At 39.2% G+C, this 20,071-nt stretch overlaps 3 protein-coding genes across 5 annotated transcripts; 1 reads left to right on the top strand and 2 right to left on the bottom strand.

Moving 5' to 3' along the window:
- Positions 1 to 6,142: 6,142 nt before the first annotated feature.
- On the bottom strand, positions 6,143 to 13,236 carry wdr32 (WD repeat domain 32). Of its 2 annotated transcripts, none has more exons than XM_051648846.1 (7): positions 12,629 to 13,236; positions 11,923 to 12,036; positions 10,486 to 10,683; positions 10,182 to 10,384; positions 8,889 to 8,966; positions 8,417 to 8,562; positions 6,143 to 6,919 (listed from the first exon to the last, which is right to left on the bottom strand). In XM_051648846.1, exons 1-7 carry the CDS (start codon positions 13,024 to 13,026, stop codon positions 6,548 to 6,550), a joined length of 1,509 nt encoding a protein of 502 aa, XP_051504806.1. In that variant the 5' UTR covers positions 13,027 to 13,236; the 3' UTR covers positions 6,143 to 6,547. The 2 variants fall into 2 exon arrangements, with proteins under 2 accessions (XP_051504806.1, XP_051504807.1); XM_051648847.1 differs by having other exon boundaries at positions 8,895 to 8,966.
- A 2,265-nt stretch (positions 13,237 to 15,501) lies between these two features.
- On the top strand, positions 15,502 to 17,494 carry grxcr1b (glutaredoxin and cysteine rich domain containing 1 b). Its single transcript, XM_051648073.1, has 2 exons — positions 15,502 to 15,903; positions 17,349 to 17,494. The coding sequence occupies exons 1-2, from the start codon at positions 15,502 to 15,504 to the stop codon at positions 17,394 to 17,396; spliced, it is 450 nt and encodes a 149-aa protein (XP_051504033.1). The 3' UTR covers positions 17,397 to 17,494.
- A 507-nt stretch (positions 17,495 to 18,001) lies between these two features.
- Positions 18,002 to 19,583, bottom strand: LOC127412470 (protein YIPF7-like). 2 transcript variants are annotated; one of them, XM_051648857.1, is made up of 6 exons: positions 19,504 to 19,583; positions 19,266 to 19,364; positions 19,001 to 19,128; positions 18,698 to 18,843; positions 18,337 to 18,518; positions 18,002 to 18,174 (listed from the first exon to the last, which is right to left on the bottom strand). In XM_051648857.1, exons 2-6 carry the CDS (start codon positions 19,361 to 19,363, stop codon positions 18,012 to 18,014), a joined length of 717 nt encoding a protein of 238 aa, XP_051504817.1. In that variant the 5' UTR covers position 19,364; positions 19,504 to 19,583; the 3' UTR covers positions 18,002 to 18,011. The 2 variants fall into 2 exon arrangements, with proteins under 2 accessions (XP_051504817.1, XP_051504818.1); XM_051648858.1 differs by having other exon boundaries at positions 19,266 to 19,412; positions 19,504 to 19,560.
- Positions 19,584 to 20,071: the final 488 nt, after the last annotated feature.

The following is a 20,071-nucleotide window of genomic DNA, read 5'->3' as shown; positions in this document are numbered from 1 at the left end:
GGAAGCAGATATTAGAAAAGAACAAGTAAATAGAGAGGTAATGGTAGGTGCGTTTTTTTCGACATATGATCAAAATATGATATGCTTTGGAAAGAGGGGCTTCTAATAAAACTTAAAAGTATGGGAATTGGAGGAAAGATGTATAACTGAATTATGGATTTTCTTCTTGAAAAAACAAAAACAGTACAAGTTAGGGTAGGAGCAGAGTATTCTAAAACATACAAGATAGACAATGGATCTCCACAAGGGAGTGTATGTAGTCCAGTATTATTTAATATTATGATAAATGACATTTTTTGTCATATTAAAGGAGACATAGGAAGGTCACTTTATGCAGATGATGAGACAATATGGAAAAGAGGATGTAATATTACATATGTGTCACAAAGTTTACAGAAAGCAGTTGGTGAAGTGGAGACATGGGGAAAAGTGGAGTTTCAGATTATCAGTGGCTAAAACTCAAGTCATGCGTTTCACAAAAAGGAAAGCTGTACCAGAGGTTAAATTGAAATGATATAAACAGGTACTGGAAACAAGTTTCAGTAGTAATATACCTTGGTGTATGGATGGAACCTAGACTGACATTTGGAGCACACACTAAAAAGCTGACTGAGAAGTGTAAAACAGGAATAAACATTCTCCGATGTTTATCAGGAGTTGAATGGGGAGCTTGTAGATTGTCACTGAACAAAATATACTGTACATTAATCAAATCAAATTTGGATTACAGGAGTATAGCTTATGGATTTGCATCTGCATCCATAATTAAAAAGATAGAAGCAGTGCAGGCGCAAGCCCTGAGAATATGCTGTGGGGCTTTTAAAACATATCCAATTCCAGCATTGCAGGTAGAAGTCGGGGAAGCTCCTTTATATCTTCATAGGTATAAACTGAGAATGACTTATTGGGTTAATGTGAAAGGTCATAAAGAGTCATCCAGTAAAGAGCATGCTGGAGGAGTTTTGGGAACATGGAAATAACAACATTAAAAGCTTTGGATGGACTGCTAATAGGGAAGCACAGACAATTGGTATTGCAGAATATGCAGTCAGCCCTACTGTGGTTTTATCTAATGTTCCCCCATGGATATATCCTATGCCTATTATTGACCTACAATTCCAAAACAAAATCAAGAATGAGAAAGATGTCCCTAAGGAGGTTATTATCCAGCAGTATTTAGATCAGGTGTATTCATCAAGGCTACATATATACACTGATGGATCCAAAGTTCCACTCTCTGGTCACACAGCTGCTGCAGTTTATATTCCAATATCCCAAAACAGTATTAAGAAAAGAATAACAGATCATATATCTGTGTATGCAACGGAATTAGTTGCCGTGTTGATAGCTCTCCAGTGGGTAGAAGATGTAAAACCAAGGATAGTAGTGATATGTACTGACTCTCATGCAGCATTGGCAAGCCTTGCATGTGGACTACATTCTTCAAGGCAAGACATTATCTATGAGATTCTCGCAAGTTTGTTAAGAATAAAAAAATATAAGGATGTGTAAAAAACTTGGTCTTACAGATATTTGGAGACTTTTGAACCCATCCGGTAGGGACTATAAATAGTTTTCATCAGTCCATAAGATTTATTCTAGATTAGATTTTTTTTTTTATATCCAAGTCCCTCATTTCATCTGTTGTTGATTGCTCAATTGGAAACATTTTAGTCTCAGATCATGCCCTGGTGAGTTTAGAGGTGTTGCCACATATGGAGAAAAAGAAATCATATAGTTGGCGCTTTTAATGTATCTCTTTTGCAAAATCCTGAATTTCAACAAATGTTAAAGACTGAAATCAATGTTTATATGGAGACCAACTGGTCCTCAGTATCCTCTGTGGGCGTGGCTTGGGAGGCACTTAAGGTGGTTCTTAGGGGTCGGATCATACAGTATGCCTCATTCATCAAAAAATCAAAAGCACGAGAACTCGTGGCGTTGGAATGAAATATTAAAAGTGCCGAGGCAGAGCTGAAGTGCAAAATGTCGTCTGATGGCCTCAGAGAATTGACCCGATTGAAATACAGATATAACACTATTTTGTTGTGGAAGGAGGAGTTTTGGCTATTCAGGGCAAGACAGTCATAATTTGAGTCAGGGGACAAAGTAGGAAAACTTCTGGCTAGATATATAAAGCATAGAGAGTCTTTTTCTACCATTCCCTCTGTGAAATCTGCTGGTGGTGAAATATTTACCTCAGCCATTGATATTAATAATGCTTTTAAGGAATTCTATCTTGATCTCTATAGTTCCACGTCTTCGTCTACTAATGAAGATATTAGAAACTTTGTGGAACAATTAGAACTCCCTAAACTGATGACGGAGCAAAACAATTCTCTTGATTTTGAGATAAACTTAGAGGAGCTTGGCGAGGTAATTAAGGCCTTGCCAACAGGCAAGACTCCGGGGCCAGATGGCTTTGCCGCTGAATTTTTTAGATCTTATGCTACAGAACTGGCTCCACTTTTGCTAGAAGTTTACATGGAATCATTAAAGAATGGAAAGCTTCCCCCAACCATGACACAAGCCCGGATCAGTCTGATTCTTAAAAAGGACAAAGATCCAAGCGAGTGTAAGAGTTATTGTCCAATCTCCCTGATCCAGCTAGACATTAAAATAGTCAAACATTTTGGCTAACCGATTAAGTCATGACATCTCTTATACATATAGATCAGGTGGGGTTTATTCTGGGCCGTAGCTCTTCTGATAACATTAGGCGTTTCATCAAAATCATGTGGTCAGTGGCGAATAATCAGACTCCGGTCGCTGCCATCTCACTTGACGCCGAAATGGCATTTGATAAGTTAGAATGGGATTATCTTTTTAAGATTTTGGAAATATACGGGTTTGGGAATACATTTATTGGATGAAGTTACTTTATTGACACCCTGTAGCGGCAGTACAAACAAATGGATTAATTTCAGATTATTTTACTTTGGATAGGGGCACACGGCAGGGTTGCCCTCTTTCCCCATTATTGTTCTGTCTTGCCCTGGAACAATTAGCAGCCGCGATAAGAAAGGAGGATGATTTTCCAGGGGTGGTGGCGGGAGCTATGGTGCATAAGCTTTTGCTTTACGCAGATGATATTTTATTATTTGTCTCCGACCCTACTAGATCTACGCCTTGCCTCCACAGAATTATCAATTCCTTTTCTAAATTCTCTGGATACAGAGTTAATTGGTCTAAATCCGAAGCTTTGGCTCTGACAGTGTACTGCCCGGTAACGGCTTTTCAGCCGGCGTCTTTCAGTGGCCCAAACAGGGCATTAAGCATTTGAGTATTTTATTCCCAGAAAATTTGTGTGATTTAGAGTTAATTTTACCTTTTAATAAAAAGGTTTTCGAGCGATGTGGACAGGTGGGCTTCATTACATTTATCAATGATTGGGAGGGTTAATGTTATAAAAATGAATTGTATTCCAAAATTCAACTACCTACTACAGTCTCTCCCCATTGAAGTTCCCCTCTTTTATTTTAAACAATTTGATAGTATAGCTAAATCCTTTAACTGGAATGGTAAACATCCTTTGATGCATTCTAACATGTTACACAGGCCAATTAACAAAGGTGGGTTAGGTCTCCCCAAGATTTTGTTTTACTATTATGCTTTTGGTCTCAGACATTTGGCGCATTGGTCACTTCCACCTGAGAGAGCTCCTCCCTGGCTCTTTATTGATCAGGAGGTGCTTGCCCCTATCTTGCCATTGCAAAGTCTTTATACCAAGCTGCCCGGAGAAGTAAAGACACATCCCGTTATCTCGCACATGCATTTAATGTGGACAAAAGTTTCCCGCGTGTTCAGTTCAGACATTTACCTGAACATTGCTGCAAGTATTTGGTTAAACCCTAAATTGTGCATTAATAAGTCCCCTTTCTGCTGGACAGAATGGATTGAAAAGGGAGTTGCTACGCTGGGTGACCTGTATGAAAATGTAGCGTTGAGATCCTTTGAAAATATCATACAGCGGTTTGGGGTTCTCAGATCTCAATTCTTCAGGTACTTACAACTGTGCCATCTAATTTGTACCATCTTTGGGTATAATACGCTGCCCCCTAAAGCGGCAGACGCTCATGAGATGGTACTTGCTGCTTTTGGAAAGGGTCACAAGGCTTCAGCATACTATTCCTGGCTAATTCAGAGACTAGTGGACGGGGTTTTAACATCTCTTAAGAAGATATGGGAGATAGACTTGAATTTAGTATTGGAGGATTAAGAATGGGGTAGGATTTTTAAAATTGTCAAATCTATGTGTAGGCAAGCTCATTAAATTTAAGATTCTGCATCGTTTTTATTGGACTCCCTCTAGATTGTATAGGCTTGGCCTTAAAGACACACCTACTTGCCAGTTGGAGGATGGGGACATAGCCCACGTTTTTTGGTTCTGTACTAAGATTCAAGAGTTTTGGTCGAGGGTTCAGAGTTATGTCTGTGAAGTCTTGAGCACCCAGATTTTACTCTGCCCCAAACTTTGTATTTTAGGTGATGGGGCGGGTATTAACGTAGGGAATAAACATATAAAAAACTGGGTCCTTACCAGCGTGATGATCGTCAGGAAGGTGATTCTTGGGGGATGGAAGTCAGCTGGTGCGCCCTCATTTCATGAAAGGTTTGAAAAGGTGTTGCATAGAAGGCTGGGCAGTTTGGGTGCCTTTGACAAGTAGAGCACTTATTTGGCCTTCTTAGAGGGTTGCCAGGGAGGAGCAGTAGAGGACAGTTTGAATTGGATGTATGTAATTGATTGATGTGTGGAACCCTTTTTCTTTTTTGTTGATTAATTTTTTGTGGGGGTTTTTTTTTTATGTCATTGAGTATTTTCTTTGGACTGTCTGCTTGTATGTGTGTCTGTTGTTATTCGGTTTCTGAGGGGGGATTCCGTGCTGTTTGTGTTGTCAAATCAATACAAAATTGTAATGGAAAAAAAAGAATAAAAAGAAAAAAAGAATAAAAAATATAAGCTTAATGTTTTTGTGGGTACCAGCTCATGTGGGAGTCAAGGGTAATGAATTTGTCGATAAACTAGCTAAACAAGCACTAAAGCACATGGATATAGACGTACAAGTGACACTCAGTAAGGAAGAGATTAAAGGAAAAATTAAAGAACATGTTAATAATGAATGGCAAGAAGCATGGAACAGTGAAACTAAGGGCAGACATCTGTATAATATTCAGCGACAAGCAGGCAATGAGAGAATAGTTTATAATAACAGGAAGGAAGATTCAGTTATCATTCGCATCCGAATAGGTCATACTGGGCTAAATCATTCATTATGTATAATAGGAAAACATGAAAAAGGACAGTGTAATAATTGTGGTCAAGCAGAGACAATAGAGCATGTACTAATTAAATGTACAAAGTATGCAAAAGAAAGGTCAGAGCTTATTGAAGTAGTAATACAGGTGAAGAAACATTTAAACTGCAAACTTTGCTTAAAGGATCTGCAGAACAAATGAAAAAATATAGTGCAATATTAAGATATCTTAAAATAAGGAGAATTTCATTACCTTCCATTGATGCTTCACACTCCAGTCTGGTCAGTGGCGGTAATGCACCGGAAGCTGGCTTGCAAACCGCCATAAAACCTCATATGAAGAAGACGACTTTTTAATGGCCTTATTTTTCACCAAATTGATTTAATACCTTTTAATACTTTCTAATGACCCACAGATACCTTGTCCCATGTCCAGAGTTCTCACCGATGACCATTAGAACATTTTGGGATTAACCCGTGACCACTGATTGTCCAAGTACAGTCCAGAAAAAACAAAATTCTCCTGACAATTCAGTCAACCAGTCGGCAGTAATTGTGTTCATTCTAGCACTTAAACGTACACAGTACTGCTTCGACAATCTACAAATCAGACCTCAGTTAGTGTTAAGGACAAGCAGTACAAATAAAACAAACAAACAGTTAGTTAGAAAAGTGCAACTTACTTCCAGAAAAAAAGTTTCTGAAAAAAAAATATGGCATGGCAAAGACTAAAATGTTTGGCAATTTGTCTTCACTGAATGCGAAACTGCTATGTGAAGCTACACAATCTTGCCCAATCAGAAGACAATTTTTCCAGAAAGGATTTTGGGCAAATCTGATATCTCCATGGATGGGGCTACACAAAATAGAAACAAAGCAATCAACAATTTCGTTGATTCGCAACCTGTTTTGGCTTTGTTTATTTGGAACAGCGTTTTAGCGCTTGCAACTTCTTTCCTGGTTAGGAAACAGCGTAATGCTCACATCTGTGACTGACCACATTCAACCTCCAAAAATGAAAAAAATTAAATGCTGTTTTCTTTACATACTGCACATTGATAAGTTTTAAATGTTTACACAGTGTAAAGAACAATTACATCTGAAAATGACAAACTCGCTTGTACAAGGTCATACACATGCACACACAATGCTGTGACCCGACACACAGCTTAAGGTAGTTTACTTCTCCCAATATGCACCATCAACATTTGTCTGACCTATTAAATACCTCTGCCACTTGCAACCTCTTCAAAGTCCAAGAAATAGTTAACAATCAATTTCAATGTTCATGGTTAAAAGTGTGGTTGGTACAAAGCGACACGTCCACTGAGGCAGCCAGATGCGAACTGACAGTGAGTGGGCGAGAACTTTGTGGTGAGCACCACATCGCTGTGAGAGTAGATGGAGCGGACCTCCCGCAGCAGAGCCGTCCGTACAGGCATACAGTCCACCAGCTCTGCACAGTTCTCATCGAAGGCCAGCAAGCGCACACCATAACCATAAGGCGAGCAAATGAGCCGTCCATCAGGGCTGAAGCACAGCTCCTTAATGTAGCCACGGCCGACGTTGGCCTCCTCAATGTAGTGCGTGAGGCGCAGAGAGCAGCGAGGAGACACTGGGGGTCGAGGTGGGGCTCCCTCTTGAAACTCATACACACACGTCCACTGAGAGACATGAAAGACAAAGAAAGACTGATAAAATGGCTAAAATTAAATCTGTTACACAGTTCCACCACCATGCTAGTCTAGCGTAACCTTTGACTAAACGGCACAAGGGCTGGTCCACATTGCAGCTTACTCTGAACAAGAACCCGCAAACTTAGACAGGAAAAGTTTGTTTTGGTTTTATGTGCCATTTTTGGGGCAGGATTATCTGGCTACTAAATGCCTCAAACAAAAGTCTGAATATCTGAAAATCAGCCAATTTGATAAAAAAATTGCCACGCTGACTACGTTTATATGGACACCAGAAAGCGGCTTATTGCGAGAAAGTGGCGTTCCCATTTACATGCACTGTATGAGTGGTGTTCCCGTTTACATGCACTGTATAAGCGGCTTATTCTTTACTCCCCTACACATGCAGCTAGGTCAGTAAGATTTCTCCACAGCAACGTAATTTCCCCGCAACACTTGTGTAAATAACAAACATGGTATCTGAGTCAGTCTTCATTATTTTATTCTCCATTGGTTCGCTTTATTTCCAGAGTTGTTTCTGTGTTTGTTTCCTTAACTTTCTATTGCGACCTGCAGCAGAATTGCAATGTAATAGTGCGGTTTCCCTCTTACTTAAAACTCCGGGATTCCCCCAATGTACGAGCACATATATGCGAACGTCAGGGACAGTAGTCAATATTTGGTGTGTATAAATGGGTATAGTTTATAGTGTATGTGCTTTTCCCACTGTACTCCCAGAAATGTTGAATTCTTTCTGATGTGTTGACTTGTTGTTGGGCTCCATTCTATGACGATTGTTATCCAGTCTGTCCAGAGCGCCGCTTACGCGTTTACATGACCACATTAAGCCGCGTTTATATGACCACATTAAGCCGCGTTCTCTTGGAGAAACCTTGAAGTGTTAAACCGCTTTCTCTTAATCCCTTAAACGGCGTAAGGAAATGGGCGTTCTTGTTTACACAACGTTTCAAAATGCAGCATTCTGCAAAAACCCTGGAATAAACCTTTTTTTTTCTCCCCAATTTGGAATGCCCAATTCCCAATGCCCAAGTCCTCGTGGCGTAGTGACTCGCCTCGATCTGGTAGACATAGCACATGTGGAGGCTTCACGCTATTCTCTACGGCATCCACGCACAACTCACCACGCGCCCCACCGAGAGCGAGAACCACATTATAGCGACCACGAGGAGGTTACCCCATGTGACTCTACCCTCCCTAGCAACCGGGCCAATTTGGTTGCTTAGGAGACCTGGCTGGAGTGACTCAGCACTCACTGGATTTGAATAAACCTTTTCTTAAGTGCATGTAAACGTAGTCAATGTGTTAATATATCTCTGACAAAGTACCATGCATTCCAGTTTTGTGTGCAATATGGATCACACAGTCAGCTAACTGTTAGCTAACTGACTGTGTGCGGTCCACGGGAGTGCCATCTGAGGCTGTTGTCTACAAGGAACATCCTGTACTTTCCACCCACAAGTCACTGACCTCCTGGTCGTCCATGTTGCTGGAACATCGCAGCAATGTGGCCCAGCCCTTTGGATGCAGTTGCAAGGAGGTGATGCAATTTCCACGGTCCCTCTCACCTGGGATCTCTGGAGTTAAAACTTCTAGACTGTTTCTGGCTGACAAACCTGGGCAAAGAAAACTTTGGGGTTCAAACCTGTTCAGAAGCAAAAGAATTAACCTAAAATTCAATGGTGGAAGAGCAATATAAATTTTTTTAATTGATTAACTGTTAATTGCAAATGAAATAATATTAGGGGCACTGCCATCGATTCTAAATAGCTTCAAATAATAGCTACTGCAGGAAATGTTAATTGTACCTATAGTTGGTTTGAGTACAATAAAAATAAAAAAAAACTGCAGAAAACTGCTAAACAAAAATTACTAATAAAAAGACTAAACTAATATTTGCACAACTTTATTATTGTAGTGTATTAAAATCATTCCAATTGACCTTTACCCTCTCTGTGTGGATGGACTTTGCTGTCACCAGTATGACGAGTACCTCCTGACCTGGAACCTGCTGATGAACCTTTTGAGAGGAAGAAAAAATGTAATCTCAATAATGATGATAAGGTCAAGTACAAAATTACTTTTTGCCACACAATTAACCTTTATAGTTGTAGCACTGTGTCAGATAAGTACAGAACAACTGACATTTCTGATTGTTCAATAGCAAATATCAACCATTGAATATTACTACATTTCCAAATTGCCTCTCATCTCTTAATTTCAGATCTCAGTGTTCATTAAATTTTTGGAAATGTGTGGTTGACAAATAACATTGACATGAATGTTTTTTAATAAAAATCTGAATTTTAGATTAAAGTGATAGTTCACCCAAAAACTAAACTTCTCTCATCATTTACTCACCCTCATGCCATCCCAGATGTGTATGACTTTCTTTCTTCTGCTGAACACAAACAAAGATTTCTAGAAGAATAATTCAGCTCTGTAGGTCCATACAATGCAAGGGAATGGTGGCCAGAACTTGGAAGCTCCAAAAAGCATATAAAGGCAGCATTAAAATTATCCATACAACTCCAGTGGTTTAATCCATGTCTTCTGAAGTACTATGATCCATGTGGGTGAGAAACAGATCAATATTTAATCATTTGTACTATAAATCTCCACTTTCACTTCCAAATTCTTCTTCTTTTTTTTTTTTTTTTTTTTGCATTCTTTGTGCATATCGCCACCTACTGGGCAGGGAGGAGAAATTATAGTAAAAAAAGGACTTAAGATATAGATTTAACCACTGGAGTCTTATGGATTACTTTTATGCTGTCTTTGTGTGCTTTTGGAGCTTCAGGTCTGGTCACCATTCACTTGCACTGGACATACAGATCTAAGATATTCTTCTAAAAATCTTTGTGTGCTGCAGAAGAAAGAAAGTCATACACATCTGGGATGGCATGAGGGTGAGTAAATAATGAGAGAATTTTCATTTTTGGGTGAACTACTCTTTAAATATACATACTATATGAATACATAACGGAAAGTTTATATTTTTTGGAGCTGTAACTGGTTGTCATTTCTTTTAAGTTTTTCCATAATTTTTCATAACTTTTTATCTCTCAATTAACATGGTCATAAAAACTGCTGCATGTATAATAGTTATAGAAGAATTAATAAGTTTGTTCAAATTAAGACTTAAATGCCATATAGCATGTCACACTGCAGGACACTTCTGTCACTGCTTAAAATTTCATGCCACCTAGCCTTAAGCTACATGGTATGTATATACCTGTGCTGAGCGGAGCTCTGCGGGCCCGTAGGATGCGGTAGCTGCCGACCTCAAGGCTCTGGGTGAGGTCAAGGTCATGTAAGATGAGCAGGTAACCAGAGGATGTGGAGATCAACATCTTACTGCAGTCTGGAGTCAGACGCATCCGCATTAGATAGCGTGTGTGGAAAAACTTCTTGTGGGGGCAGCCTTCTTCTGTGAACCTAAACACACAGCAGGCCGAATGATTTACAGTTGCACACAATACTCACACATGCACTCTTAACTGAGACAGGACCCCGCATCCCAATCACAAACAACATACCTGTTGGTATCCCAGGTGATGACATTTCCATCAAATCCAGATGTGACAAGCAGACGAGTGTGCGTGTCATACTCTATGTTCTTGACCCAGCTGGCGTGGCCATGCAATGTGCACACCTTCGAGTTGAGTTTCCGCAAGTCCCACAATGCAATAGTGGTATCGTCAGAGCAGGTCGCAAACAGTCGGTTATCAAGAAACCTGAACAGTATATAACATCAGTCATAAAACAGCATAAACAGACAACACGGTGGTCATCCTCACTAAGGGGATACTTCGCCTAAAATTACAATTCTGTCATCATTTACTCACCCTCAATTTGTTCCAAACTCATATGACTTTCTGTGAAACACGAAAGGAAGATATTAGGCAGAATGACAGCCTCAGTCACCATTCGCTGTCTTTGTATGGATAAAAAAAGATGCCATGAAATTTACAACGACTGAGGCCAACATTCTGCCTAAAATCTCATTTTGTGTTCCATGAAGATCGAAAATCATACAGGTTTGGTACAACATGAGACAATGGATGATGTTATGCACTGCACTGCTGCCACATGATTGGCTGATTAGATAATCGCTTGGATGATTGTTGGTGCCAGATGGGCTGGTTTGAGTATTTCTGTAACTGCTGATCTTCTGGGATTTTCACTTTATAGTGGACATCTAACTTGGAAACTCATGCAGAAATCTTCAACTCCCATTTCGTCGAGATGCAGGTGCGTGTTACTTCACGCAGGGCAGGGAGGTTTATGGTCAGTGACAAACATTTACTTTTATTAAATAATATCCATTAACGAGTCAAAGTTCTTACATGAAATGACAATAAAACATGTTTAGCAAACATTTTGCAGAGACAGGTGTTCAAAACACGGTTAATTACACTCTCTTTTGATTATCGTAACGATAGCATTGCAGTGTTGAATCAGTTTGGTTGCTATGAGACGTATCTGATGATCAATGTACCCCTCAAAACCACAACGTAATCAATCTCAAAATTAAAAATAAGCTCCCACTTTGTTTGTGTGTTTAGTTGTCAGGAAATTGTCACTGGATTTCGAATTAAGTGAAAAGTCACATCATGCGTGATCACTAGCGATCATTGTTTTCATGATGATGATTGCTGCCATGTCCGAGCACCTGAGTACTCGGGACCATCCCTAGTGAGCAGCAGTTCTGTGGACGGAGATGCCTTGTTGATGAGAGAAGTCAACAGAGAATGGCCAGACTGGTTTGAACTGACAAAGTCTATGGTAACTCAGATAACCACTCTGTACAATTGTGATGAGAAGAACATCATTTCAGAATGCTATTTTGAGATGCGGGTTGGTGCTGATTTAGCGGCACAAGGGGGACCTACGCAATATTAGGCAGGTGGTTTTAATGTTGTGGCTGTATGTCCAACTTTTGTTATATATTATATACATTTGTGCACATGTACCTTATGTTGTTTACACAGTCCTCGTGAGCCTCCACCAGTGTTTTGATATGTCTGGAAGAAATGGGGTCGAACAAAAGCACCTCTGTCTGCTCACAAGCAACTGTCAAAACCGACCTACAAAAGACATATAAAGGTGATTGTTCAATAAGATGTCCCTTAAGATGATTCAAAATTGTTTAGGTTACTTTAAAAACCATCCTTCTAGTTTTAAAGGATATACTATCATATGTTTAATCTTACTGGGTCTCTTTAGTTACTTTAATAATTTTTAATATTGGATTTGCCAGTATTTCTCTATTTTAGGCTTGATTCCTTTCTAGCCTTTATAATTTACCACCTATAGAAAATTTACAAACAAAAACATAGGCAAATTTTACTTTGCACTTTGCAAAGAACTTAAAAAAAAACATTTTCAATTAATTTGATGTGTGCACAATTTGTTTTTAAATGTGGTATTATTAATAATAAAAATGTTATTATTTAGTTTTCATGGAATGACTGATGACAGGGGAGCCCATCTCTATCTGTCAGCACAACAAGATCAGAAATGCAATTCACATAAGGATCTGAGTGTAGCTTTATTACATGTCATTATCCTTATCGTTAGTATCACACACACAGCATCAAAAGTTCGATCGAGGCCATTTTTTTGCAGATGTGAGAAATGTTTCATTTAACTTCTGTACTGCGGATGGGGTGCGCTTACCCGTCCGGAGAGTACTCCAAGTTAAAGACAGCACCGTGGGTTTGTGTACTAAGGTTCACCGAATCCGCAGCCGGACTCATGGACGAATAAAGCCGTGTCATGGTACGGTACTGATCTCGAGCCGGGTCTACGAGCGGCCCCCTGCGGACTGTACTCCTGTAGATCCACGAGAAAAGAGAGTCGCATGCGCTCGAGACCCTGCACCTCGAGCCCGTCCCGTCGTCTCCGGCCAACTCGAGCCTGGAGCTGCCCTGCACCCCGGCACTCTCGCTGCCCGCTTGCGGATATGACGGTCTCGTGGGGCCCCTGTACTCATCGCTGTCCTCCTTCTCATCTTCCAGCTCGGGGACGCTGGCGGCGCGCTGCTCCTCATTGTCGCTCGGCTGTCCCGAGCTCATTGTTGCACGAACGCTGTTAGAGGCTCCGTTTTGAACGCCCGAGAGAGAGAGAAAAGAAGCGGCTCTGCTCTCCTAACTTACCCTCCTGTGGTGGTGAGACAGGCACTGGACCTGCAAGCCAGGCCGTCTTGCAATGCGTACAGATACCTCCTAAGCATCCATTAATACAGACATTAGAGTCATGCTGATGTGTGCACATACAACAGACTACGTATTTCCGGTTCCTCCTCTGCAAAAATTAAATCCAAACTGGCGCTTTTTGGGTCGATGTCAGATTTGTTTCCTGTTTTTGTCTTTTCACTACTCACTACTCATAGCAGTTATAAAGTATCTGAATATTAAATAATGATAGTCTATGGCTATATAAAAGTTAGATAGATAGTTCACTCAAAAATAAGAATTCTGTCATCATTTACTCACCCTGATATTGTTCCAAACTTGTTTGACTTTCTTTTTTTCGTGGAACACAAAAGGAGATAGGTTAGGCAAAATGTTAGAGACCAGGGTTGCCAAGTTTGGTTACCTTGTTGGAGTGAGATTCTGATGCCAGGTCCGCATTACTGAACGGGTGAAACGTTCAAGCCCCTGGCCCCGCAGAACCTCAATGTGGCCCTGTGCGTGTATTTCATACTAGTAGGCTACTATCTTTCATTCATAAGACCTCAACAAAACCTAATTAATCCCTATAAGGCAAATAATAATAATTAATATTATTATTGTGCTCATTTGCACAAAGTAACCTACCATTCGCTATTTCAAAACACACACTATGGCACAACCAGGGTTTATCCTGGGTCCAAAATGGTCTTCGAATGTGGCTGAGGTACACTGCCATCCACAACCTCAAAGTCAGGTGGTTACATAATTGCAATTAATTACTACTTAATAAATTACTTAATTGCATTTCATTTTTACATTGAATATCTGGAACCTTTTGAATGTGACATTTTTTTTTTTTTTTTTTTACTTCAAACTGCTGTGGGAAATCAAATATAAACTAGCCTGTCTTTCTAAAAAATAGTCTATAGTATTTGTTATGGAAAAAAAAATAATAATAGCCTAAACACATTTACATAAAATACAATACTAATATAAAAAATCTATTAGATTCCTACTAATAAACAGTATTTAATATGAAACTAACATTTCTGTCACTGTGTTACTACAGAACATAATAAATGTTACTAAGGGTGATGATAAGTATTGTTAAAAGCATTGTTGTGACAAGGTCTCTGACTTTGTTCAGTTCTCTTGAAAGGGGGAAGCAGGAGACAGGTTAACACTCCAATGTAAGACTCTTTTATTTCTCACACTTTTCAGTGTCTCACACAAAACTCAAATACTGCTTTTCTGCAACAAACTGATCCCACACATAAACACACTGCTGCGTGCCACTCTCTCTCTCTCTCTCCTCCGGCGGTTCGGACTGCCCTTTTATCCCTCCTAGCTCCCAGCTCTCACTGCAAACACAAAGAGCTGTTAGAGATAATTTTCCACAGGTGTCAATCCTTACCGTTCTTCCTCTCTCTCAGCCTTGCTCTCCACAGACATCACTCAGCCATGCCCACATCACCACACTTGTAATAGATGTTGGTGCATGGTGTCGCCTCTTTACGTCAGTGCTGTTTAAAATGTCAGGGCTGTCTAACAGTTTGAGAGGTTTGCCTTCTTCCACAGCACTTCAAAAGTAGACGGTTCTCTGTAGAATTCAAATAGGGTGCATACATTTTTGGTCTCCGCCGAGATACTGACTGAAGGAGTTGCACAACTGTTGCACTCTGCGCTATCCCAGAGCTCTGGCTATATCCAGAGCACCCTGACGTGCGTTGTGGTGGTAAATTTGCTTTTGGTGGACTGAAAATTCAAGTCTCATGCTGATGGAAAAATCCTACAAGCAATATCTGTTGCTGTGCTTTGTTTTACACTGAATTACGTTGTCTTGTTATTTGGAGTGAAATTCATGAGATCGGGTTGGCAATATCGTGCTGTTGTTTGGTATATCAGCTTATCTGTGGCTGAATCACAGCCATCCCAATGTATGGAACAACAGCGATCTTGCTTATGGGATATTGTTTAATTAGCATCGATATGTGAGGATCAATCTCTCCATACAGTAATGAATGCCGATACGCCCATCCTGATGAACTTTAAGCGCGATAAGGAGTTGAAACCTGTCACACTGTGTGTTATTATTATTATTATTATTATACACTGTGTTCCCTCCCTACCCCAAATTCGTGAGTTATCTTTTATTCATAAGAGAACAAGTGTTCCACAGAAGTCGGTTTGCACAGTTTCCATGGATAGCGTTTATTAAATATTAACTCATTTGGTGTCAAATTGACACCCTCGTGTCACAAGCCTTTTATCTGAAGATCAGGATAGACCTTTAATGTAATGGCAATGCACATCACCTGGAGCCGACCCTAACTTCCGTCCAACAAAAATGGTATAATGTAGATTTTTAACAGCAGCATGGAGAGACGCACATCGAGGGCTGAGGAGGACAGAGCAGAGAGGAGAGTGCGATTCCGCGTCGCGTCAGCGCATAGCGGTCGCGTCCTGAAGGAGGTGTTCAGAGAGGACGCGCTGGAGGACTCCGCTGAAACAGACACTACTGTCAGTTCAGAGCCGGAGCGCGCCAGCTCGCCCGTCTTCAGTGAGGCCAACAGCCATCTGTGTGGCCTTGTCGGACTAGAACCGGACGACAGCGGCAGCGAACCGGACGAGCTGCTCATGTACGCGAGTGCTGCGAAGAATAAACATTTCACTGGAAAACGCGTGAACATCTTCAGTAAGAATGGAACTGTACGGGGCGTGCGAGACAAAGTGAGCGCGGGACAGGTGTTATTTAACAACCTCTCCAAAATGTATGGGGTAAGTTTTATTTTAGAGCAATAGGACAATGCAACTTATTTACTGTTGTTTAATATAGCGGCCATGAAATGGATTTCTCTTTAACCCAAAATGGAATGCATACCTCGGGTCTTTAGTGACCCGGGACCTCATGTGTTAAATTACCAAAAGTGAAAAGGGTCTTTAGTGTCCTGAGACATGTAATAATGTTGCAGTATTTCCACTTCTATAAATCATATTTTTAACGATTATTTTATATATTTAATTTTTCTTTCACAGGATATATATTTCTATATTTATACAGATGACTACTATATCATGTCGATTTTCTGCACAATGTGGTAAATTATCAGTATATGTGTGTACACATACATATTATACATGTTATTTGTACTCAAGGTGGCACTGATGCTTCAGTAATTGACTTGATTTACATTTGATGAAGAAGCAACATGGAAGTAAACTATAGCAAGTACAAACACATGAACAGTATGATTTGGTTATTGTCATTTGGGTGTACTACTGAAATTATGTAAAGTGTGCATCTATTTAGACTCAATAAGTGCCTGAGAAAACATATGTGTAACTTATGTGTAAATTATGTGTTGTGTGTAGCTCAATATATATTTGACAATCAGTTGTGTCTCATAAAATTTCAGCATGGAATGAATTGCTTTTTGTCATTTGTTGCATCATATGTGAAAAATAAAACACCAAAATATGTCAGAATATATTCTATTCTATTATTTTCTAATTATCTTAAAAATGCGTTGTTAATTTTACACTATCTTGGCATTTTGTAGGGTTAATAAAGGCTAATGAATGTCTATAGAGGCTATGTTTACAGAATAACAAAGTTATACACATTATCAGGATTTGTTTTCAGTGTATGTTCCTGTTTGCTTTTTTGTTTTTTTTTGTTTTTTGGTAACCAATTACTAACTTTCTAGGAACGTTATTTTTAGGTTTTATTTTTTTTTTGTAACCATAAACTAATTTTCTGAGAGTGTTGCAGGGAGGTTGTTTTTGTGACAGCCTAATAAGAACTGATACAGAACGGTCTCTAATGGTTATTTTTAGGTTTCATTTTTTTTTATAACCATAAATGTCCCCATTAACAGAAGATTGGTTATTAAAATAATTAATATATTATTGCATTAGCAAGAAGTGTTAGTTTGTTAGTAAATTATTATTATTACTATTATTATTATTATTGGTAATTGCAATGTGTTTCTGTTAGGCCAATGTACTAGTGAAGGGACTTAAATTTTAAGTAAATTTTATGCCCTAATTCAATGGCATCAGCTAATTTCAGACTTTATGTCAGTTGAAATTCTACTTTTGATTATGATAGTATTTGGTAAGTCAGTAATTGTCATTGTTATATTATTTAGGTTGTTACAGCATATTGAGTATTATAGCCTACTATTGATCCATAATATCTAATAAACTTTTGTCTCTCAAAGGAATCTCTTATTTTGAACCAGCCAAAAAGACCACGAGACTTTGCCTGAAATCGGCTACTGGATGTCCTGCAGCAGATCACGGGGTCACAAGGTGTTAACCTGGGAGAATGTGCAACGGGATTCAGTGTGCGTGGAAGCAATGAACAGGGGCCAATGTTTTTTGCTTTTAATAATTTGTGCATATTGTAGTTCTATAAATATGTTTTATATTAGCTTTTTGCAACAAACAAAAAAATATATATTTTAAATAAAGGAACCAAATGAAGGGATCTGTAAAATCTGCAGACTGCTTGTAATGTATTCTTATGTGTTTGCCTGTGTTCTTTATTTCAACTTGATCCCTGAGAGAGAGAGAGAGTGAGAATGCTTATCATTAGATTATTGCTACGAGTCCAATGTAACCAGCATCTGATGCAAGTGTGTGTGTATGCTACCATCTTAACATGTTTGTATGATTTTGCCAGGTCTTCCAGTTTTTAATAATATAACAATACATGAATATATAGATTTGTTTTTTATTATTATTTTCATAAAGATTCGATGTAACTTTGTAACTGTATGTGATTTGTTGCCACTTTGACAGGCAATATGCATTATATTAAAATGAAATATGATTCTTCTTTTGTAATATTCTTATAAATGTTAACATTTTTAACAGAATGATCAGAAGACAGTGAGAAGAGCGAAGACACCATAGAGGAGAGCACAGGGGTAGGCCACCAGCAGCTGTTGCCCACTCATGTCAAGAGTGGAACTGAAAATCTTAGAAGCTGATAGACTGCACCAGCCAATCACAAACAAGGCCAACCATGTGCCCAGGAGTCCTCTGCATTAAAATAAACAATAAAGCCATATGTTATTCATATACAGTTAACCTAAAAATGATCTGCTAAATATAAATATATATGACTTTCCAATGCAGCAGCCTGAAAACTGAGTTGTGGGTCCACAACTGTCAAACTGTTTCTATGTAGGTGTCAATACTCACTGAAGAGAATAAACAACAGCAAAGGCAGAAAGTGCTACCATTGGCAGGAGACAGTATCCTAGCACACTTGCCACACATCCACAGGATATGCTGAAGCCACTCATCAGGTTCAACAGCATGTACATCCCAACACATCCTAGAGCACTGATGCCATACACGTATCCAAAGTGAGCTTTCCCTGCCTGCAGAAAGAACACACAGACTAACACAGAATACAGGCACAAGCACATGCACAAATACTAATAAACAGGTTTATGCTCTGGACATACTACTGTCCAATACAAATCACTGTGTACCTCTAGTTAATGGTTTTGTCACTTCAGTTCTGGTGAAATATAATTGCCCAAGATGTAGTTTATACCATCAAAAGTGTGGCTCCCAGGGCAATGCAGAAGAGAATAGGGCCAGTGAGGTCTGTCTCATTCATAATACTGCCATCAGCCGGCTTCAGTGGATTTAACACAGTCAAAGTCTTCTGCCAGATATGGTCAAAGTTAATGCCCAACTCTGGGGAAAAAACAAACACACTGTAGTTATACAGTATATACAGTAGTTTTCATTTTGTTTACTGTTCTGTTAGAGTTAGGGTTAACACCAGTTATTTGAGATATTTTATCATAAATCTTTCACTCTCTCTTTTTAAATTTTTTAATTTTTTTATTACCTTCTAAAAGTGGCGGTTCTTCCTCATACGAGTCTGCATATTCTGTTTGCTGGGGTTGTGCTACAGGCTGGAACACTTGTCCAGTATAAGGTCCTGGAGTGGTATATTCATCAGGTAAGGGGCCGTCACTGCAAACCAGATAGAAAACAATGAATCACAACAGCACCAACATAACACAATTAAATTCCACACAGAAACACATTACACATTACCTTAAATTGTATATCAAACATTATGCAAAAGCAGCTGGCAAAGATACACTTACACATCATGGTATTCTGGACTGGCGTAGTCTGAATCATAGCCATATACCTCTTCTGGCTGGCAATCCATATAATATCCAGACTGATAGAAATCTCCCATGCTGCTTAACAAAATGAGGCATGTCACATGTGTATGTCCATAGTCGACACTGCAGTAAGAACCAGTTCTGAAGTCAGGCATGCATGTGCCAGAATACTATTCTCAGTTAGAGGAAAATACACTTTTAAACAAGTTCCTACCTTTGTATGTCCTTTGAATCAGTCTGGGTTTGATTAGAAGAACTAAGTTTGTTTTTACTGGGGTTTACTTGGTCACTGAGCAGCTGTTTGCTATGTGAATATGAGATATTTATAGTCTTCTATATTTACTCGAGGGACATTGTAAAGCCATCCTTATGATCTACAGTTTCGAGCACTCATGCACTTACTGCTGACAAGCCGACCACTCTTATTGTTCAGCACTACTGCACAAAATATATCTGTGTAAGAGAGGTCATTCTTTTAACATGATTACAGAAAAATAATTCTTATTGGTTGATATAGAATGAGCTTAAATCGAAAATATACAGATAGTAAAACAAATAACATAATTCTAGCTGTTTTAAAGCTTATTTTACAACATTTAAGAATGTCTGAAAAATGCTGCACAGTATTGGTGAAATGCATGGGCGTCACTTCGTTTTAAAAAAGTGGTGGGGACAGTTGGGGGAGGGGGGTTAAAAATAACTTTTTAATTTACTAAAGGAAGAGTGCATCTGTAGGTCAGTGGATGTATATTATTAGCGGGCACACATCTGTTTGCATTTTG

Source organism: Myxocyprinus asiaticus, chromosome 21, assembly GCF_019703515.2.
Source record: "Myxocyprinus asiaticus isolate MX2 ecotype Aquarium Trade chromosome 21, UBuf_Myxa_2, whole genome shotgun sequence".
Classification (NCBI taxonomy): Eukaryota; Metazoa; Chordata; class Actinopteri; order Cypriniformes; family Catostomidae; genus Myxocyprinus; species Myxocyprinus asiaticus.
This window is presented reverse-complemented; position numbering and strand designations above follow the sequence as displayed.

What these genes read in the sequence shown, in the direction of transcription:
- wdr32 (XM_051648846.1), bottom strand. Translation starts at nt 13,026, where the DNA reads ATGAGCTCGGGACAGCCGAGCGACAATGAGGAGCAGCGCGCCGCCAGC. An exon ending in TTGGAGTACTCTCCGGACGG is followed by an intron (nt 12,037 to 12,628) that starts GTAAGCGCACCC and finishes TGTCTTTTGTAG; the next exon opens with GTCGGTTTTGACAGTTGCTT. An exon ending in GCAACATGGACGACCAGGAG is followed by an intron (nt 6,920 to 8,416) that starts GTCAGTGACTTG and finishes CATGTCTCTCAG; the next exon opens with TGGACGTGTGTGTATGAGTT.
- grxcr1b (XM_051648073.1), top strand. Translation starts at nt 15,502, where the DNA reads ATGGAGAGACGCACATCGAGGGCTGAGGAGGACAGAGCAGAGAGGAGA. An exon ending in ACCTCTCCAAAATGTATGGG is followed by an intron (nt 15,904 to 17,348) that starts GTAAGTTTTATT and finishes TGTCTCTCAAAG; the next exon opens with GAATCTCTTATTTTGAACCA.
- LOC127412470 (XM_051648857.1), bottom strand. Translation starts at nt 19,363, where the DNA reads ATGGGAGATTTCTATCAGTCTGGATATTATATGGATTGCCAGCCAGAA. An exon ending in AGTCCAGAATACCATGATGT is followed by an intron (nt 19,129 to 19,265) that starts GTAAGTGTATCT and finishes TCTGGTTTGCAG; the next exon opens with TGACGGCCCCTTACCTGATG. An exon ending in AGAACCGCCACTTTTAGAAG is followed by an intron (nt 18,844 to 19,000) that starts GTAATAAAAAAA and finishes TTTTTTCCCCAG; the next exon opens with AGTTGGGCATTAACTTTGAC.